This window comes from Falco rusticolus, chromosome Z (assembly GCF_015220075.1).
Source record: "Falco rusticolus isolate bFalRus1 chromosome Z, bFalRus1.pri, whole genome shotgun sequence".
Lineage (NCBI taxonomy): Eukaryota > Metazoa > Chordata > Aves > Falconiformes > Falconidae > Falco > Falco rusticolus.
Genome location: NC_051210.1, coordinates 55,941,197 through 55,968,969, shown reverse-complemented (window position 1 = coordinate 55,968,969; position 27,773 = coordinate 55,941,197). Strand labels below are relative to the sequence as shown.

The window sequence follows — 27,773 nt, the reverse complement described above, 5'->3', positions numbered from 1 at the left end:
CGAAAGCAGGGAAGCACACCTGTTTACAGCACTAATGAGAAGCACAGAGCTGTGCTGAACAAATTAGAAGTGGGTGAATTAATTCAGCCCTGGTTTACGCTTGGGTGCATTGCTGGTAGAGTCTGTGTCCAGCAAAGTGCAGCCTGCCCTGAGACAGTGACTGTCCTGAGAAAGTTAACATGGAGACAGATAATAATTTTTGAGTAAGTGTTCATTGTGACTCAGTAAAAATTGCCTTTCTTGAACTGCAAACATAACTTTATATCCTGATGGCAATAGCAGAGATGGAAGTGATTCTTGAAAATTTCTTCATTTGAAAGGAAGTAGTTAATATTTTCCTAAAAGCTCATAGGTTTCAAACTTTGGACCTGGCTGCAGACTGGGCCAGCAACATGCCTTTCTGCTTTTTTTTCTCTGTGCTTCATTGTTTCAGACATCTGATGATTATTCTTACACCTAGAATCTTGTGATGGGCCTCTATGTCAGGGTCTGTGTTGGATGCCTGTTTATTTTGTTGTTTGTAGTCTTTTGCTTGTACAATCTTTATCATGGCTTCATGTCCTGCCCTCCGTTGAACAAGAGATTGTAAATTTAAGAATATATGGCAGAGTGTGAGGAGGAGGAGTTGCAATTGGAGGTGTTTCTGCATTCTTGGAAAACTGATGTCAGGACTGTACTAAAAATGAAGTGATTTGTGCTTATGTTCCTTGAAGGGGAAAGCTAAGCTGTATTAGCCTGCATGGTGGACCTCTGACTTTTAGGAGACAGCCAGCTTCTCTATGGGTTGGTGCAACTTTGACTCAGATTCACATGGTGCTTGCACTAATTCATTTCTGGGTTTCTTTTCCTCTGTTAATCTGCTTAGCTTTGAAATACATCCATGCATGTACTGTCAGAGCCAAATCAAATCTAATTGGAAAAATGTGACTGGTTTGTTGAGGAGCTGTCAGCTTAAGTCAGACTGGGGTCTGCAAAGCAGGGTGTTCTGCATACACCTAAGCTCCACCTATCTGGGTCAACAAAATGAAATGCTGTTTGGATTGTAGAAAACTTGAAGCAGAGCCAAGAGGAGGTGTGTCTGCAGCCCCAGTCTAGTCAGATCTGTTGCTCTGAACATGATGGTTGTGATCAGGCTGCCCCTATGGTGGGCCAGGGAGGAGAAGCAGGAGCACGGCTGCAGAGCCAGCAAGGCTGGATTTGCAGAGCCAGGCAGCAGCCAGGTAGCCAAAAAACTGCTGCTGGGTTTGCTCCTGCCTCTCACTTGGCTTCTAGCTTGGCAGCCACCCACCCAGGGCAACCGCCCTTTTTCTGTACCAGCAGCCTGAGCTTCTGGCAAGCACTGCTTCTCCACTGAATCCGCCACATGTGGGTTGACAGAAAACCTCACACCCAGAAAACCTCTCACCAGTGGGACCTGCATGGGACAGGTCTTGCAGTCAGCCGTGCGCTGTCCCAGCAGAGTCTCTGCCAGCTAGCTCTGGTTCCCTGACCTCACAGGTGTCCTCACAGCTGCCATCAGCTGCTGGGTTTGTCCAGCAGTGGGGATGCATGTGCTGGCCTTGGCTGTGTCTGCAGTGGGTCCTTCTGCCCTCACTTACCATGGGGGACGTGTGAGCTCAGAAATTGCAGCTGGTCCCCCGCTCGCTGGTACAGCTGTTCTGTGGGGGGTCTTTACATAAAAATCCTCTAACCCTGCCTGTGTAAAACATTGGGTAGCCTAAAACTTTACATATGTGCCAGCAAAGTGAGGAAGCTGCTGTGGTACAAGGGAGTCCAGGGACCAAGCACAAAAAAGCTGAGGTCAGGCCAAAAAACCAAGGCCAATTGCAAATTCAGCTGGCTACATTGTCGCTGAGGACAGTGGTCCTCCTTGGAGGTTGCCAGAGAGCCACAATTCAGCTTCAGACGCCAGGACAGCTGTGGATTTTGTAACAGCTAGGACACTGATTAAGAGGAATATAAATTACTACTATGGTGAAGTCCACACTGAAGATGATACTTTAAACACTCAGAGATGTCCACTGCTTAATGTACCTAACTTCTTAAAATTGTGTGTTCTTAACTGCCTTTTTCTTGTCTGTTCCAGGTTGCATGTCTGGTTGGACTTGATGCATGGTATTTGCATGACACCTAACAGCCTAGCTCTGGATGTGTCACTGAGCAAACATGGCCTACCCAGCAAATACTAACGGCAGCGCTACAGGTAACTAATCTGGAACGCTTTTCACCCTTCGAATTATTAATTCTTTTAAAAAAACCCTTTTTTTTCTTAAATTGTGAAAGTAGCAGCAGTTAAAACTAAATACTGAAAACTAATTTGCTGGTAAATCGGAGCCTGTCTGTCCTGCCACACACCCCCCTCCCCCCATACCTAATATTTTAAGTATATAAAGTGTTTGCAAAGATGTAAGGACTGGCACTCAGTTGTTTAGCATGCAGCGCTCTCTGCTTTCAAGGAGCTATTCTAGCTTACACCAGACTCTGAGAAGCCTAGGGGTTTGCTGCAGAAAGTCATGTGGTTGTTATCCTGTGTCTCTAATTAACTTGTGAGATTAACCAGCTCTTACACATCGAATCTCCAGCCCTTCCTGGTCACCCTTACTCGTCAGGCTGATTTTTGTTTCCTGCTTCTCAGCAAAACCTAAAAGCATTTCTCAAGCAACATCAAGAGGAGGTGTTCAGTTCAGTTCATTTAATTTCACTTTTTCATTATTTTAAGAAGCTCCTGAGATGTCTGTTTTGGTTGGGTGACATGCTTTGAAACAGATCGCTTGGTGTTCAAAGGTTGCTGAGGAGGACTGACAGGTCAGGAGGGGGCAGAGGTTGCAGATAACAGCACAACAGCAGGTTCCTCCTGTGGTTGTGTCAATATTTTCGTGTTCTCCTGATCACTGCGCAAACACAGCTTGAGCCCACTAAAGCTGAGGCTGCCACAGTGGGATTACATGGAAAATTTCAAGTGCGTGGCAGGAACTTGCAGGTGCTTCTTGTGAGACCTCCTAATGTAGGTATGATGGGAAATGGATTTATCAATGAAGGCTGTGGTTGCTGGGATCACTTTGAATATCCTGGGAAGGAACATTAAGTATCTTTTTTGTTATCCATGTTATCAGAAATTTCAGCTCCGCCCCCCGCCCCCCCCCCCCCCTTAAGGCTTATGCATTCGTGTTCAAATGCTACTGGCTAGATAATGACATACATACATTGAGAACTGGCTTATCTAGGGGATTTTAGCACCAACCTCCTTTGAAAGTATGTTCTGGTATGGAAACAAATCCGAAATTACTCACTGTGGTCACTGTAGAATTGTTCTAATTAGTGCAAGGGATTACAGCATTTGTGTGAAGGGCATTAGAAATATGGAGTGTCATCTGCAATTCATGCAAAACAAGAAGTCTTTTTTTAAAGGCTAGTGGAAGCTACATGAAGACATGGGAGTTATTGTTATCTGTTGATGATTTAAGATTAAATTTACCGATGTTGTTAAACCCTGAGACTGATGAAAAAGGATATTTTCCTCTTCCCTCCTCCCCATTTTTATACAATTAGAAGTATACTCTATAAGAAAGAAACTATATCCTTTTGTAGCCTTTCGTAATCCTTCTGAGAAAGCAGGCTTCAAAACTTCTGTTGTGTGACTTAACTGTAGCTGTTTACTGCCTAAACCCCCCCATGTAATTTGACTTTTTTTAGTAATACGCTTTTAACTGAAGTCATGCAGAACAATTCCCTCTGCTTACAAGGAAAGAAAAATTGTGCAGGGAGTGTTACTGATTGGTTTTTACTAATTCCACCTCCCCCCCCGCACCCCCCCCACCCCCCCCCCGCGTTGGTAGGCTGATAGGTAAAGCTAAAAGAAGCTGAATGCTTGTACTGGGATGTGTTAATGCAAGATGAAGTTCTAGTTTCAGGATTGTTATGCAAACAAGGCTTCTTACAGGGTAGAAGCTGTTTGTTCCCTTATTCGTAGAAAGACGCTATAATGACTTGCAAGTATTTAATTCAAAACTAAATTGGACAACATTTTACAGAGACTGTCAGGACTTGTTGGCTTTGCAAACCCTTGAGGCCGGCGTTCTAACATGCAGCTATATATGCCCCTGTCTGCAAATCCTCAGCAGTTCACAATGGACAGAGTAATGGGCTGCAAATACCTGTGATTTGTTGTCCTGCCATTGCTGCCTGGGAGAAAATGCCTTTGGATGAGCAGGAACTGATTTGGGCGTTGGAGTATTGAAGCAAGTTTCTTAATTGCATGGAGCTCTAAGAGTGGAAAGACCAACTTCAGGGGTGGTGTTTCTGCACCCTCTGAATCAATCAGCAGCAGGAAAAAGAACTAGAAAGACTTGTTATGGACTACTCAGCTGCATTTATGTTACTTGAATATTTTGGCAAGTTTGACCACATGTTCAGCTGCATTCAAGTACGAGGTGACTAAGGAGCAGTGGTTTGCTTTGGTTAACTCGAGAATGTGAGTACTTGCACTGTTAAATGATTATACCTATGTGCTATTTTGGTAATTTTTTTTCTGTATAAAGCCTATATGGACTGCTACTGCCGATAAATTCTGTGGAGAAATGCTTGAATTTGGAACTTGTTTCCAGGAAAGGATCAAGCTGTTTTGCATTTGTATAGAGGGGTTTTTTTAAGTATGTTTATGGGAAGTATATTTGTTGTAAATATTTTCAGTGAGTGTGTATGCCAGATAACCTACAAAGCAAGTGATGCGTTTATCATGAAAGCACCTATCATAAATTTTTCTGCCCCTTGTATATCTTGGTAAAGACATGAACTTTAAATGTGGCAAATAAATAACTGAGACTGTGATTTAGACTTCAGTACTGTTTGTCAATAGTTTTGTTTGCTGCTGACAATAGTTTTGTTTTATTACTCTGTTCCAGGTTTCATTGCACAGAGGTCTTGTACTGAACTGTATTTCTGTGAGCTGCAAGCTTATTTGTTCATTTTAATACATTTTAGAAGTCGATTTGGAGACTTGGTACTGATTTTGCATTAGGCTCTGTCAAAGTTGTGCCATCTCCTCAGAAAACAGCTGAAGTCTGTCAAATGGTAGTGATAGATAAATTGGCGTTTTCAGAAAAAAAATTTGCTTTATTTTATCAGTTGAGTGCTGTCAGTTGGTTAGAACTATTTGCAGTTTCGAGTCTGCCCTGGTGGCATGTGAGCTTACTGCTCAGTCTGGTAAACTTTGCAGGGTTAAGCAGTGCAGATCATGCTCTGGGAGCAGCTGCAGCAGGAGCTGGGAAATACCCTGCGTCTGTGGGGAGCTGTAGGGAGGCTGGAGATGATTCGATGCAGGGTACAAATTAATTTCTCTTTGCATAGTACAAGACACAAACAAAGCAAAAAAGGTGTAATTTTTTCTCAAAATAGTATTAGTGTGTCCATTAACCGCTGGGTGAAACTTCCAGTAATTGTTAGCTTCTGTGCTTACTAGGCCTGATGCCTAAATCATCTATTTAATGAGGCTCTGCAAACATTTCTGTAGTGATAGCTGTAGAAACATCCTCCAGGAAGCTACAAAAAACACGGTGCACACCAGCCTAAAACTTACCGGGAGGTTTAGAAATACTTCTGGCTGGATTTTTATGCCCTTCACTAATAACTGGTTTGCTGAAACTTTCTTTTCAAAACACATGTTCTGAAAGGCACGGAATGGTGTGAAATTCCAGTCCAATTCCATTTATTCTGATGTAGAAAACAAGGAAGCAGCAAAGCAAACATAGGAGACTGATTAAAAAATATAAGGATTAAAAACCATATTTGTTTCTAACCATAATGAAAACATCTGCTTTATTTGACTTCTCTAAGCACCTCATGGTCTGCATCCAGAGACCACAGAATTGTCAGTCATCTGTTTAACAGAGACATGAGGAAGTGTTTTAACAGAAGAAAAGCTTTTCCAGTTTTCCTGAGGAGGACAAGCTGCAGGGGTTGGAATAGCAAGGCTTTCATCACTTTGCTGTAAAGCAAAAGTGAACTGTTTTCTGTATATGGTGGCGGAGTTCTCCCTGGTCTTTTTTTTCCCCTTCTGTCTGTGCCTTCCCCCTTGCTCTTGTTTAAGATTTGTGTTTTCATGGCTTCCTAGCCCATTTTTAACGTGCTTCTACTTCCAGGAGCAGTGTAGCTTACATGGGTGCGTTTGAATTATTTCCCTATGTGTTTAACTGCTATTGGCTTAACCTCCTTCAGATTCCTACACTGTTCTTAAAGCAGTGTCATTGTAGCGACTCACTGTCCTTTTTACTGTGAGTCATGTTACACCTGTAAAGCAAGGAACTGCTGCTGTAGTAGTCAGTGTGCAGGCACCCAGTACCTTTGCTCCCAGTTTACTCAGCTGTCCCCAGCAGACCTGGGCACACGCCACCCCGCTAGAGAGTGTACCAGGGGCTGCAGGCTTGATGGCAGATAAAAAAAACCGTCTTGGAGCACAGCTTCCTCTGCAGCAGCCAGGTGTCCCTCTGGTTATTTTATATATGCAGTTACTCTGCAGCACCCTGTGGGCCTCCTGGTTAGATTTTCTTTATCTCCAAGTGGTTTTCTTGACTCCTAAGTGAAGTTATAACTATGAATTGGTAAGCTGGAGAATGAGGCCGTTACAAGAAGCTGTTGCTTGAATTAATGTTGAGATATTAACATCAGTGTGACTCAAAGACCAAATGTTTAATAAATGCGTTTTCCATCTGCTGGTATAGAAATGCTTAAGCAACTGGTTGTAAAGTATTATGAAAACCCTGTTGACTTATTAACCCTTTTTATTGAAGCCAATAAATAGAACACACGTTTGCTTAGAGCAAATGTTTTTATCATACGCATCCTCTGCATTGATTTGTAACAACTCTTACCAAAATATTTGTAGACATACTTTCCTTTGAGTTAACTGGATTATTTGAATTGCAGTCTTTCCTATGATTTGATTTTCCTGATGTGCATAATCTTAGCCAATATGCATGGAGTTTTGCATGATTTCCAACCTAATGATCTGAAGTACAGAAAAAAGCAGTGTGCAGCAGAACATTACCGCTGTTACTAATTTTGGCAGAATATCCACCAGTTTTCATTACAGACCCTCAGCTAATAAATGGGACTTACAGACATGAAGGAGTTAGCAATGGGAAGTGTTTGATTGCTAGGCCATAGTCAGTTCGATAGAGCATTTACTCCTGAGTATTGCGGGTGCCTGCCCCAAGACCCCAGCTGACAGCTGCTCTCTGCTGCTTTCCAGCAGGGTTGGAGGGTTGGTGTCACCTAGTATCACTGCAGTGCCACTGACACCCTGAGCTCTGAGCTTAGCAGCCTTAAGTGCACTGGGTTTCCTTAGCTTAGCACGTGCGAATGACCAGGGTTCAAGTGAGTTTGTGTTTTTATCAAATCAGCTGTGCAAGCAAGGGTAATTTGGTTGAGTCAGGGCTGCGTGATGAGAACCTATTTAAGCCTGGGCTTGCTCCCCTACCATGCTCCCTGTTCTGAGCTTGTATCCGATAACCACCAGAGTTAATGGGGATGGGTGTATGCCGAAGGTGTGCTTTGGCAGCTGGTGGGAGACCCTTGCCATCAGGAGAGCCTGCTGAATTGCCGGGTAGTCTTGTGCTTTCTGGACGGGCAGAAGGGATGCGGGGCTGTCACTGGGATCCCGCTCCTGTCTCACTCTAGTGACTCACTGTGGTGGTTCCCAGTATTTAAAAAACAAGCTAGGGTGGGACCCTGAAATCTGTGGGGTGAAGGGTGAGTAAGCCATCAGTGATTTCAGAGGGTGAGTGAGCCTCCAGTGATTTCACATCAGCTGTATCACAAGGCATATCAAAATTTCCATCAGTATTATGCTGTAGTATGCTCACTGATGCCAGATCTGCATTGGACGAACAGTTGGAGATGGAGCACACGATCTCACAGTCAATGCCAACTTTCTGCTTGAATTAATACTCAGTTCTGCTGCAATTGCTATTTGTTACCTGTAATCCAAGGGTGCATTTGCCACTGCAACAGAAAGCTTGAAAACAAACACATTGACTTGCATTTGTCAATATAGAGGCCTTTATCAGATTGCAGAGGATCAGGGATCATGCATGTTTTTTTACACAGGACTTGTTGCCTGAAGAATGCTCTTTAGGCCTGATTTTGGCATCTGCTGGAAAGGGAAGGGGCATGAAGAAGTTAGAAAGAATACAGTAAATACAGTATCATTAGGAGCTGAGGACATAGTAGTCTGGCCCAGATAGCCCAGTCCTTATAAATGGAAATTGAATGTGGTGGGAAGCGGACGGCCCAAGACACAAAGCCGTATAGGGTGCAGATGCTCTGCGGAAGGACAAAGCATAGTGAGATACAGAACAGATTTAATTGGTCTGTCACTTGTTAAGAGATTACTGCAGTTGTGTCTGGTTCTGGATTGTCTTCTGCAGCTGCCCAGAAGTTTCTTACACCTCACCAGAGGACTGTGTTCATTCCTTTCTGATGCAGGCTTGCTCATGGAGTAATGTATGCTTTCCTTGTCTGAGCTGTTGAGACGCACTTGCATGGGCAGCACCTGGACCTTTGTGTGTGGCCAGCTGCGGCTCCCTGTGGAAATACATACCCTCTACACCCTTGGAGGCAGCTAAGGGTGCTGATCTTGTATTTTAAAGCCAATAATGCTGCAGGGACTAAACAGGCATGCCTTGCTGTTTATGATACCATGCAACCTCACTGAACTGGTGGCAATTACAGTGATAAAACACCTAAGGTCTCATGGTGGAAGTAACTGTTCTGCACGGATGTGGTGGTGGTTGGGTGAGAGGTACCTGTGTGGAGGAGCAGCCCATGGGGCTAGGTAAGGGGCAAGCACTAGTAGCATGGGCAGGCACATGGAAAACCACAAAGAATAAACTTCTTCCAGACTTGAAAAATTATTCTCTCTGCAACTTCTTTCTCCCCACTCTCAAGATACACAACTCAGCAAATCTACCAGTGGCCATTTAACCCAAAAGAGTGTATTTTTTCCCCAAAACTGTTCTGCGCTATTCATCATTCCCTTCCCAGACTCTTCTGCCGAAAGCAGTTTATGAATAACGCGTATGAATCTCCTCCCTGTGGGAAGGGAGGGTATTTTGTTGCCTTTAAAAGGATACGGTCCCCCAGGGAAGTAGCTCAGATGGAAATAGCATGATTACAGCTGGTTGTCTTCTGTTCATGAACACTGAGTGCCTGCATTTAGACATGTTTTTTGCTGAAGGGTTACTGCTGGAGCAGAAGTCCTTGGGAAGCTTCATGTAATGGCCACCTCTCTCTTCCCCCCCCCTTCTGTGCCATTTGTATTAGAGATGACGTTAGGGCAGCGCTTCTCGTATCATGTTTTCACAGCAGTTTCAGGGGCTGAGGGAGCACTCATGCTGCCCACGTAGGCACTGCTGCTGTATCTCCATTTCCTTCCTCTGGAAACATGACTCCCCTTGGTGGCAGAGTACAGATTACTGCCAGGATGTCCCCATGTGACCAGCTCTGAGCTTTGGGACAGCAGCGTGCTTTCAGCCATCCTCCCTTTTCTTTGTCCCATTCTGTCCTCTAATTTTATCCGGAAATCACGCTTAACTGTATTGGCTGAAAGCAATGGTTGACCTCCACAGTAGGATGCATATTGCAGCTTGCAGTGTCTGGGGGGATTAGCAGATGAACTGAGTCCAAGTAGGGCTCTCCCCCCTCCTCTGTCTCTCTTCATAGCATATACTCAGTCTGTGTTAGGTACCATCTCCTGAGATTTTTCTTCACCTGATTCTTCACACAGACTTTGATGAAACTAAGTGCTCAGATGCTTAGAGAGGTAGATGAGTGTGAGAACCCGTCATATTCTTCCATGCTTTCAGTCCATCCTTCCCCACTTGAAAAGCCGCCTTTCCTGTAAAAGTAGGTAATGTGACCCTTACCTCTCTCAGAGCCCGTGCTTTTTTTCTTGCTCAGTTTCTCCTCCGTAGTTATCTCTCACTGTAATGTGTGTTTTATGTAACTGTCATGTTTTTTTTATTAATATTTTCCTGTATGTTTTTTATTTGTAACAGTTACGTTGTTTTTCTTCAACATACAGGACCTGTCTGTGATATTTTGATATTGCTCTTCAGTTGTTTTTGTTTTTTTTTTTAAGTAGGAGAGGGAGGGATGGAGGGAGGGGGTGGAAACTTTTTAATAGCTGGGTTTGAAGCTTTGGTCAGATTAGGGTGAGAATCAAATTAGCTTATAATAGGGAACAGATTGTTCTCCCTATGTGAAGCACACATTGCTGGTCTGGAGTAGTCTCTTATTACTGAGGGGCATGTTTGTTGATGTACTGCTAGCCCCTTACCTTCTCTTCACACAACCAATCCCTTTGCCTGGAGCACTGTCATATGGGTTGCAGATCTAATAATAAAAAGAAAACACTTCTGCAACTTAGCTGCTGTTACTGGAATTTCAGCTCTGATCCTCGCAAATAATTTTAACACTTCAAGCACACGGCCTGGGAAATCTAGAGCATGCAGTTTGAAAAAAAAAATATAGTGCAAGAAAATACAATAAAATGCATGTTTGTGGTTGAAAAACTGGACTGACATTCACACATGACAAGCACAAAGACAAGATCAGAGCAGTCATGTTTTAAGGGATTACAAGGATCAATAGTACTTTTTCACTTCCAGAAGTCCTTGGATGTGCCCTTTCTCCTCCTCTCCCTCCAGCATAAATTGTGATTCTTAAATTTTAGATATGTTTTCCAAATATTAAGTTAAAAGGTTAAAAAAAGAAGTGTATTTTAGAATCATTCTCTTCTGCTCCTTTCCTCTCTTTTTCTGTGTGAAAACAGCTAGCTGTTACACAGCTTCTAAGCTTGCCAGTACTTGGATGTGCTCACATGGCTGTTCATCCTCTGCATCGCCCTTTAGACTTTCACCATTCTCCCTTGCCATCATTAGTTACAGTCCCCTTCCTTTCCTCTGTTCTCACTGTGTCTGCCATCCAGGATGCTCGTCATTTCCTTTTTGTGCCCTGATATTCCTCTGAGCCCCTTTCTCCAATGGCTTGGTCTTACCCCGCTCTCCCCAAGGGCACACAGGGACTTCTCCTTGGGTGCAGTCCCTGGGGTCCAGCCTGTACCACCCCCTTGATATCCGAAATTCCTCCTCCCCCTGCTCTGCCTTTAATACTCAGAGGCTTCCTTGCAACCCTTCTTCAGTGCTGTGGAAAATGCACTGTTCAATTCTGGGAAGATTACTTCCCTCTCCCTTTGCAGAGGAAAGTTGTAAGGCCACAACTCTACAAGCCCATGTGTAGCTCAGCCAGACCGTCTCAGCCCATATCCCTGTAGAAGACACTAGGTACAGTCAAGACCACAGCAGCAGGAGAGACATCTCTGTGCAAAACTGAGTGTAGCATCTCCTGCTCCACTCCAGCTTTACTGTCCTTCTCCGATCATGCTCCTGCATGTGTACTGTAGGCACTGTTTGGCAGTTTACATGGCACATTAATAATGGACATGTGTACTCTTGCCCATGGGTCCCATTAGTTTTGCATGGCACTTTTTTTTCCCACCAGTTTGTGTGGCACTTTCCCTGGCCTCAGCCTTTTGCATAATTAGTATGTTATTGTGGGCAGAAGTGCAGTATTTCTGGATTAGTAGTTGTTACTAGAAATCCATGGTGTTTGATTGATTGCAGAGTCTTAGCTGCAGTGGGAAAGAGATGCTTAAAACTGTCACCTGTATGGTCGTGCTGGCAGACCCGTGACTTCCTTCCAGCACCCTCCGCCTCTGCTCAGCCAGGGAAGTGGGGATTACGGCTGAAGGACACAGGCTGCCTTCCACGCTGGCAGGATCGGCCACCTGGCCCCGAATGACTGTCAGCTTTTTTCAAACACACCAGGAGTCAATCTCTAACTTGAGTTCCCAGCAGGCAGAGTTCACTTTGAATCATTTTCTGTGGCATAAGAAGCCTGTATATGTGTTTCCAGATTTGAGAATATATTTTCTTTTAGAGCCATGGATTTTTCTTTTCTCTTGTGTTCAGGTTCAGTGTCATTCACTTTTTGTGTCTGCAGGATAGGAGAGCAAAGCTGACTCGTCAAGCCCCGCTGGGAGCTGCAAGCCGAGTTGCTAGCTCACTCAGTTCTAACACTCAAATAGGAAGAAGCAAGTATGAAGCAAGCATGCCTCACCATCCATACAGAAAAGAGAAAGCATGGTGTCAGGTGCCAGGCTGCAGGCTGTGCCCTGCTCGTACAGCAGTAGGGGACAGCAGCAGTGTACACACCTGTGGGAGGTGCGCCCAGGCAGTCACAGCATAGTGACGGATCTCCGGGGAAAGGTGAGTAGGGTGAGGAGTGTCAGGGAGTGAAAGAGAGACTTACTGGAATCACACCCCACCTTCCCCGGGACAGACCCAACGGGCAGGCAGGACATATGATATGGAGGATTGCCCATCCTCTCGCCGCTCGGCAGAACGTGGTGACTTAAGGGACAGGGGGCAACGGCAACAAGCTCCTGCCTGGCCCAGCAGGTGTGTCTCCTCTGGGACCACCCACCTGCCCAGGTGCCCATGCACAAGTAGGTGCAAGGCTCTGCAAGTGGAACTGAACAATGATGAGGACAGTGGCTCATCTAGCGTGGGAGGTGTCGCCCTGGTTAAATCAGCCTACACCCTGCGTCAAAAGGAACTGCTCCCACAAAGGGTCATTGTCATTGTCACAGGAGACTCACTTCTGAAGGGAGCAGAAGGCCCGATATGCAGACCGTACCCACTTCATAGGGCAGTCTGCTGCCTCCCTGGGGCCCTGGTTAAAGATATGAAGAGAAAGCTGCCTGCCCCAGCATGGCTCTCCATTGGTGATCTTTCATGTAGGCAGTAATGAATTTGTAACAAAGAAGACCAAGGGCAATCAAGAGAGACTTTAGTGCCTTGGAACGGTTGTTTAAGGGATCAGGAGCACAAGTGGTGTTCTTCTCTATCTTTCCAGTTGCAGGAAGTGGTGAGGGAAGAAATGGGAAGAGCCAGCAGATCAGTATCTGGCTCTGAGCCTGGTGTCACCGGCAGAATTTTGGGGTTTTTGATCCTGGGTTGGTTTATACATCACCAGGCCTCCTGGTGACAGACAGGGTACACCTGTCTCAAAGGGGCAGAAGGATCTTTGCAGAGGAGTTAGCAGGGCTTATCAGAAGAGCTTTACACTAGTTTTGAAGAGGGGAGAGGATAAAACCAGGCTCACTAGAAACTGCCTGGGGGCAGAACACCAGTGTTTGAGGGATGATGTGCTGGCAAGGTCCTTTGGTCTGCTATATCTGTTCGAGGTGGGGGATGGAGATCCATGTGGCAGCAAGGTGCATGGGTTATCAATGTGTTAGAAACCATGGAAGCACCTGAGAATGGTCATGTAGGAATTATCCCCTCCAAAAAGGTGACAGGATCAATAGCCCAACTGAAGTGCATCTGCATCAATGCATACAGCATGGGCATCAAACAAGAGGAGCTAGAAGCTGTTTTACAGCAGCAAACTATGACATAGTTGCCATCATGGAAACATGGTGGGATGACTTGCACATCTGGAGTGCTGCAGTGGATGGTTATAAATTCTTCAGAAGGGATATGCAAAGAAGGCGAGGCAGTGGGGTAGCCCTCTGTGTTAGGGAGTGTTTTGATTGTCTAGAGCTTGATGGTGGTGACGAAAGGGTTGACTATTTATGGGTTACAATCAGGGGGAAAGGCAAATATCATGGTGGGAGTGTGTTACAGACCACCCAAACAGGATGAAAAGGCAGACAAAATATTTTAAAGGCAGCTGAGAGAAGTTTCACAGTTCGCAGATTAGTAGAATTATTTAGGTTGGAAAAGACTTTTCAGACCATCTAGTCCAACCATTAAGCCAGGACTGCCAAGTCCACCACTAGCACCGCATCTACACCGGGATGGTGACTCAACAGCTTCCTTGGGCAGCCTGTTCCAATGCTTGACCACCCATTCAGTGAAGACATTCTTCCTAATATCCAATATAAACCTCCCCTGGCACAACCTAAGGACATGTCCTCTTGTCCTATCACTTGTTACTTGGGAGAAGAGACCTAGCCCCACCTGCCTACAACCTCCTTTCAGGTAGAAAGCAATAGTTTTCCCCCTGGAGCCACCTCCCTTCCAGACTAAACAACCCCAGTTCCCTCAGCTGTTGCTCATAAGGCAGAGGTCTGTGCTCCAGACCCTTCCCCAGCCCCGTGGCCCTTCCCTGGACACGCTGCAGCCCCTCTACGTCCCTCCTGCAGTGAGGGGCCCAGACCTGAACCCAGGGTTCGAGGTGCAGCCTCACCAGTGCCCAGTGCAGGGGGACAGTCCCTTCCCTTGCCCTGCTGGCCACACTGCTCCTGACACAAGCCAGGGTGCTGCTGGCCTCCTTGGCCACCTGGGCACACTGCTGGCTCATGCCCAGCCGGCTGCCGACCAGCACCCCCAGGCCCTTTCCCACCAGGCCCTTTCCAGCCGCTCTGCCCCAGCCTGGAGCGCTGTGTGGGGCTGGTGTGACCCAGGTGCAGGACCCGGCACTTTTCCCTGTTGAACATCATAAAATTGGCCTTGGCCCATCAGTCCACGGCAGCAACCAACTGTAGCATGCAAAGTTTCTCATATGGAGGTTTTGGGTTACATAGTCATTGGATCAGATCAGTCATCCATAACTATCTCCAGGCTCTTGTCCAGTAGATTTCCTTACAGTAGTAACACATCAGCTGCTGACGTTTTGAATACAGTTATTGAATACCTCCCAGCTATCCTGAAAATACACATTTTACATTGTGACTGAAAAGCCAGCCTGGACCACCCTTGGCTCAGGAAGTCTCTCGGGTTGCAGGTTTCTGAGACCGAGAGGAGAAATGTTGCTGTATGTTTGCTTTCTTCTTACGCCCTTCCAGAGGCATCTCCTAGGGAAGAGAAGGTGGGTAGTCCAGATCAGTCTCAGGTCTGACCTGAATGGCTAGCAAGTTTTAAATCATTCTATGGAAAACAGCTGCCAAACTTGCAAAAAAAAAAAAAAAACAACCCCAAAAAACCCCCGCCAACCCACAGCAATGCCACCCGCCTCTCGCAAAACAAAATCCACCAAAATAAAACTGTGAAGAATCCTATATCCAACCTTCACCAAAATGCATCATCTGTGGTTTTGGGGGCAGGAAAATAAACCTGACAGTGATGGGTCAGAACAGGCTCTGTGCTCCCCTGGGCTGGATCATTGTAGTCAGGCAGATTATTTCCTTCTTTCCAAGCTACAGCCATTCCAAGTGCTGAGGATATGGTCTGTTGGAGGCATGGGTTTTAAAGAGCTGCATTTCATCCATCGCCTTTCGGAGATCCATTGTACCCTCTCTGCCTTCTGTTTTCAGAAAGGGTGTGAAATAACCCCCTCTTCAGATACAAATTTACCAGCTAGTTGACTGCCCGTACACCAAATCTTATGTTCACTCTGCTTCAGGTCAAGTCTGGTTTTTTGTTCACTGGGGAGCTGTGCTCTGACCTCAGTTTTGTTTCTACTGTGAACAGTAGCTGAATGAGTTTATTTGGCATCATAAAGTTCTCAAAGGCCAAGAGAATAAATACACATGTGCTCTTTGCCTTTAGGTCTTACTGGTGCCAACCCAGACATGTGCCTCCATACTTGGCTTGCTGGGCAAGGGGTGAAGTGCTGATACATGGTTTGGGATGTTGCTTGTACTCGTGGCAAGACTTTTTCAGCCTGCTGAGTTGACTGACCTTTGAGGAGAGTCCACTGAAGGTGCGTGACTTGATGCAGGGCTTGTTCAGATGTCAAGCCCTTGAAACCACAGGGTAATGATAAACAGATGGACCATGGGGAGACAGCTGCTAAAATTCTGTCTTACCTAAACAGGATATCACACTGTCCTTTTTTTAGAAAATCCTACAATGTTAGAGAATCACACACACGCACACGCGCGCGCACACACACACACGCACACACACACACACGCACACGCGCACGCGCGCGCACACACACACACACACACACACCCCCACACCCACACACACACACACCCACACACACACACCCCCACCCCCCCACCCCCCCGAGCAGAATCCTAACTCTTGAGAAGGATGTGTTGTTGGCCATATCTTCTTTTCTCGTACTTTATCCTGGATGCCACTTTTGGTTTTTTTTTTTTTTCCCCCACAGAAGAAAACCAGATGCATACTTTCATGTTCTCCCCTGCCTGGTGTGAAGGACCTGCTGATGGAGGTAGAGATGCCCAGCAGTTAACACCCAGTGCTGCTTTGCACTGTTGGTCCTCACCCTTCTGCAGGTTGAAGGATGGGGCTTGAAGGCCAGTGAGCTCAAAGGGCTGGGCTGCAGGCTCCAGGCAGTGCTTCAGGGGCTGAAATTTTGCTTTTGTTTCTCTGAACAGAAAGCATAGTTTGGGTTTCAGCAGCCCTAGAGTTTTTGTGTCTTGTAGGAGAAACTTCAAAGCATGGTTAGAAGCTGTTCCCAAAGCATTTTTTATGGAAAGCTGCTTTTCTTTATGGATGGTGTACTTAGAGCAGAGACCAAACCAGACCAATTCACTCAAAATTCAGCACCTTCGTGGTCCATAGATCCAACAAGTTGGTTATGTCTAGAGACCTCCTTCAGACCTTTTTTAGGAGCTCATGTTTCATCATGTATGCATCAATGACTTGTAATGCAAGGAAATAAATTTGAAATTATCTACAGGATATGACTTAGTTTATAGTCCAAAAGCTGATGCCTGTAAATATTAAATATTACTTTGCTTCATCTTAAATATCACTGAAGCCACTATACATGTTCAGGAAACACTTTTATTGGAAGTCTGTGCCATTTTAGCTGAAGGCGCTGTGGAGGACTTGGACCTCTCTCCTGTCATTTCAGCACAAGATCCCACTTCTATTTGAAGCACAACTCTTCCAATCTGCAGTGATTGTAGAAATTATTTTAACAACTCATATCTTTTTTTCTTTTTTTCTTTTTTTCTAACTGTTTTTGGGAATCTGGATGGAAGGCATGATAATAAGGACTCTTTTCCTTTAGTCCTGAGAAGTCTTAGGACCACTATCCTCATTAAATTAGCCTGTCCCCTTGCCCCTTTACTTTTAGAGTCCTTGTTTTGGCTATACTACAGCAACTGTTCCTATCAGCAGAGGTGAAGAGAGATGGAGCTGAGGCCTTTCAAGGTCTCTTTATGATGCTGAGAAGTGACCTTTTTTGCATCTGGAATCCCAGTTATCTTTACTTGAGTGAATAGATGCTGTTATGTGGAAACAAGAAAAATTAATATGGAAGAATGAAATATGTTTGTGCATAATTTTGAAAGTGCTTGTACTAGCATGAAGGATATCTTGTATACTGTGGCCATGTTTGAGAAAAAAAGAAAACTGTTCCTGTAAGTTTATACTAAAAGTTTTTATTTTTATCCCTCAAATTATAAGGTGCATTTGAGAAGTGTAAACAAAACAGGATTAAATGTAACACAGGCAGAATTGCAAGCAGTGGTGGTTACAACAGAGGTAATTGTTCTGCCCAAATTATATCAATGAACCCTTCTGTGCTCTAGGTGCACATGAGGGAGTGAGAAATGAGAGGGGTGGGGGTGGGAGGGAATGAGAGGGAATGTGGGTGGAAGAGAAGTGACCTGAACTTTTAATTCCCTCTCAGGTTAAATCTGTCTCTATCAGAGAAAAAAGAATTACCTTTTTAGTGTGTCATTTGGTATGGTTTCTTTTGTCCTGCTGCCCATTTCAGGCATTTCAACCCTTGGGGAGCCAGAGGTGTTGCGCAGCATGTGAAGTGCCATGAAGGAAACCACTGGTGCTGCACTGGGCTGGCTGCGGGGCTGGGGCTGTTTCAGGAAATTCCAAATGAGTATAAATAAATGCTCTGTAGCAACCTCTGGGCTCCCTGCCTGCTGATGTGTCAGGAACACACACTCCCTTTAAGGCAAAGGAAAGTGAGCTTCAGACTTAATTTCCTGAAAAACTTAACGTGGCAGCATCCAAGGGTTTGCTTCTGTGTGGATCGGTGAGTGAGACCCTCGAATGGGATGGGGGAGAGGTGAGATGTGAGTGGCTGGCTCTGCTAGTGCTGTGGGCCAGCTGAGAAAAGGGATGGGGGGCAGCCCAGGGTAGCACAGTTGAAACCAGCCTCGATGTTCTTTTAGCACATTAGTCTGAGATGGGTTTTCGTCGTTTCTTAACAGTACCCTGTTAGCTAGGTTGTCTCACAAGTGCTGCTGTCTGAAGGGAGTTTGCACTTGTGGTGCCATACTCCTCTGGTAGATTTTTTGGGTTTGTTCTTATATAGAGAGAGGTTTGCTTCCTTCAGCGAACAGGTTTTCTAGTGGGAGATGGTGTTGTGAACACTCAAGTGAAGGGACCACTGCACCTATTTACTGCAAGGCATCATTTCAACAGCAGAAAGGTAGCTGCTATCCTTAAAGCTGCTAATTTTGAACACTGTTCATATCCTTCAAATTATAAGCTACGGGTTTTAGCTATTTAGAATGTGCATAAATAATTAATTCTAATAATGACCTTTTCTGTATTTTCTCTGATTGCTTTTTTGTGGAGAAAATCAGTTCATCAGTCTGAACTATTTTAAGTGCAGAGAAGAATCTTCCAGTGTTTTTGGAAAATGCAAATCACTTAAGCTTTTGAAGTTTGGAAAGCAACACACGTCTTATCTCACGGAAGGAATCAGTACTAGATTAATATAAAAAAGGGTAGGAGGGAACAATTCCCAGTATTTGAAATATCATACTGATCATGCAGCATAAACCATATTCCTTATGGAGGTAAGCATGTGACAAAATAATGTCCTTCTAGGACTCATAAATACAAGTATTTGTAGAACCATTCTTGCAGAAGACAATTCTTCCATTTTTTCTACCCTGTGCACAGCTGTAAGACCAAACTGAAACTGTAAATCAGTTTTAATAATCCATGGCAGGTTTATATCCCAGGAGTTCAGGTTCTTTCCTCATGGTTACTCCTGTTACAATAGCCCTATGTATCTGTTCTCCACTTCTCACCTCTTCAGAGATTTATAGGCACAGAAGGGTAATGACATTATACATCTAAATATTTCAGCTTTGTGATGCAGTTCAGTTGCTCTTGGCAAGAAAGCAAACACAGCCTTCTTTGCTTGGGCTTCAGCAGGTAGCACTGATGCACAGACTTTTTCAGGCAAACACCTGGCTTGCAGCCATGACTTCTTTGGCCCCCATGAGGAGTGAGGAGATGATGTGGATGAGTGAAGAATGAAGATAAATATTTGGGGGTTTGTTCCTCTTCTGCTTTACCAGCCCTCTATCTGGGTTTTGTGAAGCCCATCCTACTATATGGATGTAAGCCTTGGTCTTTGCAATTGTTTTTTCTTTGTCATTTGTTTTGTGATGATGAAGTGGTGTGAAGCAACAGAGGATGATGTACTGTTGGAAGAACGGGGCAGGTCTGCTACATTTCCAAAGGTTGGCAAGGGAGGTGGGGAAGCTTCAAGATTTCTTCTGTGCAGTAGAGGACAGCAAAGGTGCCTTACCAACACTGGGACTCAACCTTGTGTTCATCAGCATCAGTAGCTGAAACCGTTAGCCCAGATCTATTGGGACATATTTTTTTGGCGAGGAGGGCTATGCTGGTCTGAAACTGAGCTGCTCTCCTGCTATGTTTGGTAGTTCACACCCATGGCTTTCTCCCAGGCTGTGAGGAGCTTGTGATTGGAATCTACTGTTTGCCATAACTTACATTATTTTGCCAGGCCAGAGTTAGTCTGGTTTGGAAAGCATCTTTAAACTGAATGCTGTTCATTTGTCACAAATGTGCCTGGAGCCCATAAATATGCACACAGTAGAAAGTGAATGAAATAAATGCTTCAGGGAATGACGAAGGGCAGTTCTCAAGTAGACAAATACTGCAAGGTGAAAAAAAGTGGACGTGGAATCAGGTGCTTGGAAAAAATAAATTCATATGGATTTGGACTTGCCTTGTTGGCATCTGGTTTTCAAATGCAAGTAAACAGGACTTTTAACACTTAACGCTTAAACACTTCAAGCCCAAAAGTAAAGGATGACTGTTGACACCTCATCACTCTTCCCAGTGATACCTGAGAGAGAGCAGAAGGCTGACTTTACTATGAGGAAATTAGTGTCTTTCAGGGCAGAGCATGTTTTGTGGCTGAACCAACTAAGCCCCTTTGCTGTCAATGTAAGGCAAGCTCTTTCTTCCTCCATTACATTTCTTGACAAAGCGGTGTTGGTAAAGTATGATTTGGGGAATGCATCAGTGCAATTCAACTAAGGCTGCAGCTTGCTTCTGACTTGCTTGATGGTGGTCCTGCTGGTCATGCTTAGAGCCACAGTGCACCCACAAGCTGACTTGTGACAGCAGTTTGCCCAAATGGCTTTAGAGTACCTTCTACCCAGACATGGTAGCACTGTTAACAACAGCAACAGCTGCCACCATGGGATTTGCTCTGCTCCTCCTTGCAGCTGGTGGGGCAGTTAGCAGAATAAGCTAATGGCTATATCCCTTCCCACCCATGCCCTGCTTCCTGCCAGCCATAGTTTGATTTCCCTTGGAACCTGTGAGTCAGAAACTGGGATGGAGGCAAAACAGACTAGCCTCTTAATTTTGAGTTTACGTGGTTAGCGGCCTTGAGGCGGTGCACATACATGATGTCCCACCACAGAACTGTCAGACCTAGAGCTATTCCCAGAAGGTGAGGGCAGTTGAAAAGGGGATTTATTATTGGCCTCAAATAAGGGAGTTAGTTGTTCCAGAATATAAAGGACATTTTGTGAATTTTGATAAGGGGTCATATTGCAGTCACTCTCAGAACAGTTGGTTGTGCTTTTTAATTTTCCCCTAGGAATAGATTTCTCATAAACAAGATTAATCCTTCATGTAGGGTTAATTAATTTGCATGAGTTCTGTTTGAGCTGCAAGTTTTCAGTTCACAGATTCTCGAAGTTTGAGACATTAAAAGGCTAAGGGTTAGGAGGTGTGATTTTTGAAAGGTGGTTCTTACTTTCAGCTCACAGAAATAATTTTTAGTTGTGTTATACGATGTTCAGATATAAACTCTGCAGGTAACTTTTTTACCATGTGAAAGAAAACCTTTAATGGTGTAAAAAAAGGTAATGTGACCTTGAAGGACCCCCTCCTAACACCAAATAGGAGATAGATAGATAGATAGATAGATAGATAGATAGATAGGTAGATAGATAGATAGATAGATAGATAGATAGATAGATAGATAGATAGATAGATATGCGCCTTTGGGTAACAGGCTGGTAAGCATTCTGAACATTTTCTATGTGATCCCAAAATGCTCTGGGTTTTGTAGCTATGAACAGTGTCAGCACGTAGCTAGCAAACATGCAGCAAAGGGAGAAGAATAAGAAAAGCCAGAGGCTCTTCTACAAAGTTAAGAATGGTTTAGGAATTGACCCTTGAGGAGGAGGTGACAGTGGGACATCCAGACTAGCGCATCCATCTGATCACCAGTACTAAGGTGAGAGCTGGTTCGTTGTTTTTGCTATAATGCTAAACAGTTGAATTTTTAATTTTTTTATTATAATGATAATTCTAGTAAAATGCTGAGCAACTAAGATTTTTCAGGTTCAGAGGAACAGAACTGTTTGAGAGACTGTTTTCACTGTGAGTGCATCAAGTCAACGGAAAAGCCCACTTAAGTTAACAGAAAGATTTTTGATGCATTTAGTGGCATTTGCATTGTGGCTGTGATTGTTTTGACTTTTTCTTCCATTGCTATAACATTCCTACTTCTTCTAGAAAGAGCACGGTATTAAGACAGCAGATCCATTCTTAAAATGCCTTCTTTTACCAATATTGTGTGGCAAATGTGGCATTGTAGCCCAGTACCCTGTGTCTGCATTCACAGTGCACCCAAACCACCGCAGCTGTCTGAACCATCTTTCTTCAACATTGCTACTGCTTGTGTTCATTGACTTCAGGTGAGGTCCTTAATCCACTTCTGTGAGGCTTCCCACTACAAATATCTGAGCTGGAGCTTCTACCTCTTGAAATAAAAACCTATTTATTACACAGTGTTGTAGCTTCATCCTTTCTTTGTTATTATCAGGGAAGTTGCTGTCCCTGTTTTTTGATTAGAACCCCCAACTCAAAGCATCAAGTATTTAGATTTAGAGGTCAGCTCGCCAGTTGGGGTGTTGACACATAAATTTTAAAAAGTAATCTATAATTTTTCAGCTTCTCATTTTTCTTTGAGATTAAAATTGCAGCAAACATTTCACACTGGAGATTTATTTCTTCAGTAAAATGTGCAGTAAATGGAATTTCTCTGTAACCGGAGAATCCTCCACACCTGTAACTGCAGGGCTGGTAGCAGGGTCTGTCATCCCTGTCTGGCTGTGGTGTTTCAGTTTGGACTGTAGTACCCCATAACTGACAGTCTCAGGTGCCTCAGGAGTGAAATCCCATTTGCTCCAGGCATAGTTGTAGCTGCGTCATAGCAAAACAGATTACCTTTCTTACAAGGTGATGCTTACTAGTTGTTTTTCCATAGCAGAAAAAGAAAGGAAGGTGTTATCAGCCATGTCTATAATGTAGTGTGCTGGGCAATTGTGCCATTGCCTGTACAAGCCGAGCCAGGTCATCCGGGCATCATAGCCTGGCACTGCAGGAAAGTGGCCGAGGCCAGCACCAGGGTATCGTCATGGGCAGCTTCATGGCTTGACTCTGCTGTGCTGTGATGACTCTCCTCCTGTTGCCAGATAAGCAGCCAACTGAGGTGTGGAGTCTGTGCTCCACACTGCGGCATACTTCACACTGCTGCTATGTGCTTTAACTGCAAAGGGAAAAATCGATGCTCCTGCTGTCCGTCAAAGCACAGAAACAACTTTCTGTAAGTTTTCCCCTCTCAGTTCTTGGAAGAAAATAAAATAAAAATCTGATAGTTGATTGTTTCACTTTGGGGCTTTTCCCCCCCCTGCCTTTGAAAATACTGGAGAGCTAGGCTGCATTGTTTGGGAGCTAGTAATTTCATGGCATCTTCTGTATATTGCTAGCCAAAAGAAAGCTGATCAAATGAGTGTGCTGCAACGCTAAGGTCTGTTTTCCAAGTGGTTTTGTTGTTGTTTTTTTAACTTACATTCAAATGCTGACACGTGAAGAGAAGAATGAAAGAAAAAATGTTTATTATTCCATTCTGCTTTTTCTTTTTGAACAAATGTTCAGCCTCATGTGTTTTGGGTTTGGTTTGGTTTTTTTTTTTTTTTCAGAAGGCAAGACTGATACTCATTCATATGTGCTGAAGAACAGAAAGAGAGAAGAATAAAAGTAGTACTGGGGGAGGGAGTAAAGGGGAAAAGCACCAATTTTTTCTCTGTTGCAGTAGAGACTCAAAAAGTCAGAATGTTTTTTTATCCCCTTTTCCTGCCCCAGATAACCTTTCAAACTGAAGTTGAGCATGTAAAAATACTGATTTGACCCCATTTATGCCAGCTGTTAAATCTGTATTTTTCCTCTGCAGCATTCTTTATGAATTGTTTTGTGCCATAACTCTGGAAGGAGACTCTGTTATTCATAACATTATTTCAGTGGAAAAGACTTCTTTAATAGCAGTCAGATCCAAGATAAAAATGCCTTAGAGCAGATATCATAACCAGATGGGGAGAGAAGGCTTTAGATGTGATGTCTATATTTTTCAAGGCACCTTTGACTTTTAGCTTCAAAAATACATCTTCAGCTCCTTCTCTTTGATCTTCCTGGGCCCTCCAAGGTGGCTCTACAATAAAGTTTTCCTAGCTTGTAGAACCAAAACTCTATGCCTGCCCAGTTTTTCATTGCTTTTCTCTCCCTCAGAAGTCTTGAAGCACATCAGCTAAATGTTCTGGTTTTTTCCAGTTCTCCTGGTCTGGGAGCAGACAGGATTAGTGTGGACTCAGGTAGGGCTGACTCAGTATTTTAATACACTGATGTTCTTGTGTAGTGCATTAGATAGGATATAATTTAATAGAAGTTGGCAAGACTGGAAAGTTTGGACAGAGCCAGTCCCAGCAGTGCAGGAGGTGAGAACTGAAGAGTGAATTTCTTAAATGCTGCTTGTGTCCTGCCCATGGTTATCCTGCAGCAGGGAGAGGGAAATGAAGTCTTTGCATACTTCTGGAGAAACTCATTAATAACGACAGTACCACACTGAGGCCTCTGTTTTTCACAGGGTGTTTTACCTCGCAGGTACTGGCCAAAAAGCATGATGTGTTTGTGTCTCATTGCATGTAATGACATTTCAGAAGAAAACAGGCGTGTCTGCAGCATTTTCACAGACAAAAGTGTATGTGTTTGTGCATCTGCACACACTGTTTTAGTGTAACACAATGACATGATTGATGTTTGCCTCAGCTACTATAGAGACTGGTGAATAGTTCTAATTTTAGTAATGCCCATGATCAGCTGACCAAGGATGAGACAAGATGCCTAACAGGAGTGTTTGTACTGCCTGGCATTTGCTGCCGTGCTGCCATGCGTTGGGGTGAATGAGGTAGGACTCTTTTGCTGACTTGAGGTATCTGGGCATGACGTCTTGCCTTTCTGGCTGAAGGGCAAATAGACACAGCTTCCTTCGAGGTTAATCAGGGGTGCCTGCTTGTGTAGCACTTGGTGCTCACCAACCAAAGCTAGGGAGTAAGGGCAACCACAGTTCATCCAGGACCCAAGGGCTAAAGGGAAGAAGGGCTGCAGTCTTATCAGGTCTTATATTAACTTCCTTTTTTTTTTTTCCTTTCGGAAGCAACAAACCCATTTTTATTGCTTGGAAACAGCCATACATTTTGCTTTGTTCCACGCTTAACAGCCACGCCCATTTTGGTCCTTTCTCTAGACAGCAAAATGCACAAAGGGTTGGCGCAGCTCCCACACACTGCCTCAGTATTGTGGTTTTGGTAGATTGTATGCCTGATCCTCGTTTGTCTTAACATATCAATAAACGTCTCCACAGATCAACTCATAATACTGGGATTGTGTTGGTGGAGTGCTCACGGTGTCATTTGGAGGAGAAGTGACAGGCAGTCAGCTCTGTACGCAGTCTCATGCTTGTGGAACAGCTGTTAATGAACTGTGTCCTGGTAGTGCTGCCAGCCTAAGCTGAGGACCAAAGGGATTTCACTGTGAAGACACTGAGCTACCTGCAGGTGTTGTGGAGAGGTTTAGTCAGTGTCAGTGTGAATATTTTTTTATTAGTATTTATTTTTGATTAGTTTTCTGTTGAGCAATCTTGATACTATTCCACGAAGAAGGAAAGAATATATCCGAGATTCCAGTTCAGCTCTCATGACTTAACATGAGATTTGCATGCATATTAGAGGTTTTATGAATATTTTTCCAAACATGCATTAATTCTTTAAGTCCTGGGACTTCCAGAGAGTCTGTTCCACCCTGCCCCATCCAAGGCTTAAGCATTGTGCCCAAGGACAGCTTAGAGGAGCTGCCTGACTTCACTGGTGTAGTGATGGGAGAATCGGAGATATTGCTGGGTAGGAAGACAAGGACCAAGACAAGCAGAGGAAAAGAACTGGGGAAAATGGGTGAGCAGGTAAAATTGATGGAGCTTGAATTTGCATGGCTTGGGTGAAGTGACTAGAATGAAGCCCAGGGTGAGGGGCGAGAGAATAACCAGATTTTGGGTTAGAATTGGTGGAGCAAGCAAATGGATGTAAGTAGAGAAAATGGGTCGGAAATCCCAAGCATGGGAAGAAGGCAGAAAGAGACCAGAAGCCTGCAAGGGATGAGAGCCAGTGTGGGAGCTGGGACAAATCTAGGGTTCAAGTGGGAAAGAAGGCTGACCAACCTAGGGCGAGGAGCTGCGGGGTGTGCAACAGAGTTGTCTGTCTGCAGGGAACTGAGCCAGGATGAGAAATCTGGAATCAGAGCACTGAATTTGGAGAGGAAGAGGAGTAATTTGGAGAGTATGCTCTGTCTCATTCTCTCCGTAAGTGGGAGTCCTGGAGAATTTATCCCTGCCTGACATGGAGGCAGTCCTGCTGGAAGGAGCAGTGTGTGCTTGTGTGCTTAAAGTATGTATGTATGTATGCATGTATTTTTGCTTCCACTCTGGTATTCGGATGGCTATTTTGGCTGCATCTGTAAGTAAATACCACAGCGTACTGAGACTTTCTGGTCTTTCAACAGAAACATGTGGTCTGGGGCAGTTGTTTGTGTCTGCCAAACAGTCTGTCCACACTGCAGGACCGAGATACCAGTGATCTCAGGTCGGCCCCACTTCTGCGGCTCTCAGAGGTGCCTGCCTGCGGCTCTGTCGCCATCCTGTTCTTTTTCTGCCGGGGAAGACAGGCTTTCCCTGAGCAGCATCCTCCTTCCGCCTGTTGCTCCGGGTGGCCTGTGGTATCCAAAGGGTAAAGGATCGCCATGAAAGCAGTTACACTGTCTGTAGACAAAGCTCTTCTTAAGCATGCCAAGGAAACTCGAAAAACAGGAGGTGTTGTTGTTTTTTTTTCCCCCGAAACCTTTTCATTACAACATTAAGTCACTTCCTGTACTTGCAGTAAGTAGAGTTTCTCTCCCCCACCCACCGCCGCCGCTCCTGAGGGTTTTATAGTCCTTTAAGAGGACGCCGCTTCCAAACGGCTCCTTTTGGAAGCGGAGAGCTGAATCTCGCTCCCAGCCGCGGCGGCCGCCCGCTGCGCGCTGTGCGGGGCGCTCCGCAGGTCCGCGCGGCGGCTCTCCCTTATGCGTGGAAGCAGGAGAAAGGCGGGAGGGAGGCAGGGCTTCGGCGTGTGACACGTGAAGCTGGAGCAGCCATACGTGGATGGAAAATGTGCAGTGTGGGGGCAGAGGCATGTGGCTAATTCAGGTAACCGGAAAGCTGGCTTTTATTATTGCTCCAGCTCCTAACGCGCAACAGTTGGTTTTCCCTTTCCTCCACCCCCGCCCCCCCACCCCCCACCCCCCCGAGGCGGGACGGGAGGAGCAGGTTGTACAGCAGCACCGCGTATGAATACTCAGCCCAAGGAAGCACAGCAGATCTGGTGAAGTTTTATTTCGATTGCTTTGGGGACAGGTGAGTCCTGTGTCTGGAGGACAGACGGGTTTTCCTCGCGTGCAAGGCAGCAGGCTGCCTCAGCAGTGGGATTCGGGATCCCGCTGCAAGGGGGTCCCGCAGCAAGGGCGTCCCACTGCCCAGCTTGGTGGGGGAGGCTTCATGCAGTTTGAAATGGAAGAGGCAGAGGCACTGCTGGCAGTAGTGTGAGCTGAAGTGAGAGCAAACTGATAATGCTGCTTTTCGGGCGGCAGTTCCCAAAGCCGTAGAACAGCTGCAGATCTGTGTAAAGTCTAATGGCACTGGTTGCATAAGGAGCAGCGTCAGAGTTCCCGTCACCGGCTGGAATGCACTGTCTAGAGAAGTTGTTCTCCAGATGATTCGTGCGGTACATTGTGATCCTGTGGTCTTCATGTGATGGCACAGCATGTGAAAGCTTGGTGTGACACAGGAAGACAGGAGGGAATCAAGGAAGGGCAGCTTTGAGCTACTAGCTGTGCCACTTCTGTGCCCTGTTAACAGACGTTATCGGTGTGTATGCATGTGTACACATATATGTGGATATGCACTTCTCAGCGTTTGAAAACCTACTGATTAACTTCTAAAAAGTTAATCGGGATTTAGTGTTGAGGGTCAGTCAGCGGAAAACTGGTCTGCTCTCTGAGCTGCAGCAGCAGTTTCTGCCTCCAGCGTGCTGTGAGCACCCGTCTTTCTGCACTTGT

The 27,773-nt window shown here is 45.0% G+C and overlaps 1 protein-coding gene across 3 annotated transcripts in view; it reads left to right on the top strand.

The window, feature by feature from the left end:
* KANK1 (KN motif and ankyrin repeat domains 1) overlaps nucleotides 1–27,773 on the top strand; it is a 97,359-nt gene that overhangs the window by 39,843 nt on the left and 29,743 nt on the right. Inside the window, exon 2 of one of the 3 annotated variants that reach the window (XM_037373365.1) lies at nucleotides 2,087–2,203. In XM_037373365.1, the coding sequence (XP_037229262.1) occupies nucleotides 2,167–2,203 (37 nt within the window). In that variant the 5' untranslated portion in view covers nucleotides 2,087–2,166. Of the gene's footprint in view, nucleotides 1–2,069; nucleotides 2,204–2,935; nucleotides 3,009–27,773 lie in introns of those variants that run through there. The other 2 variants (XM_037373366.1, XM_037373368.1) reach the window with 2 other exon arrangements.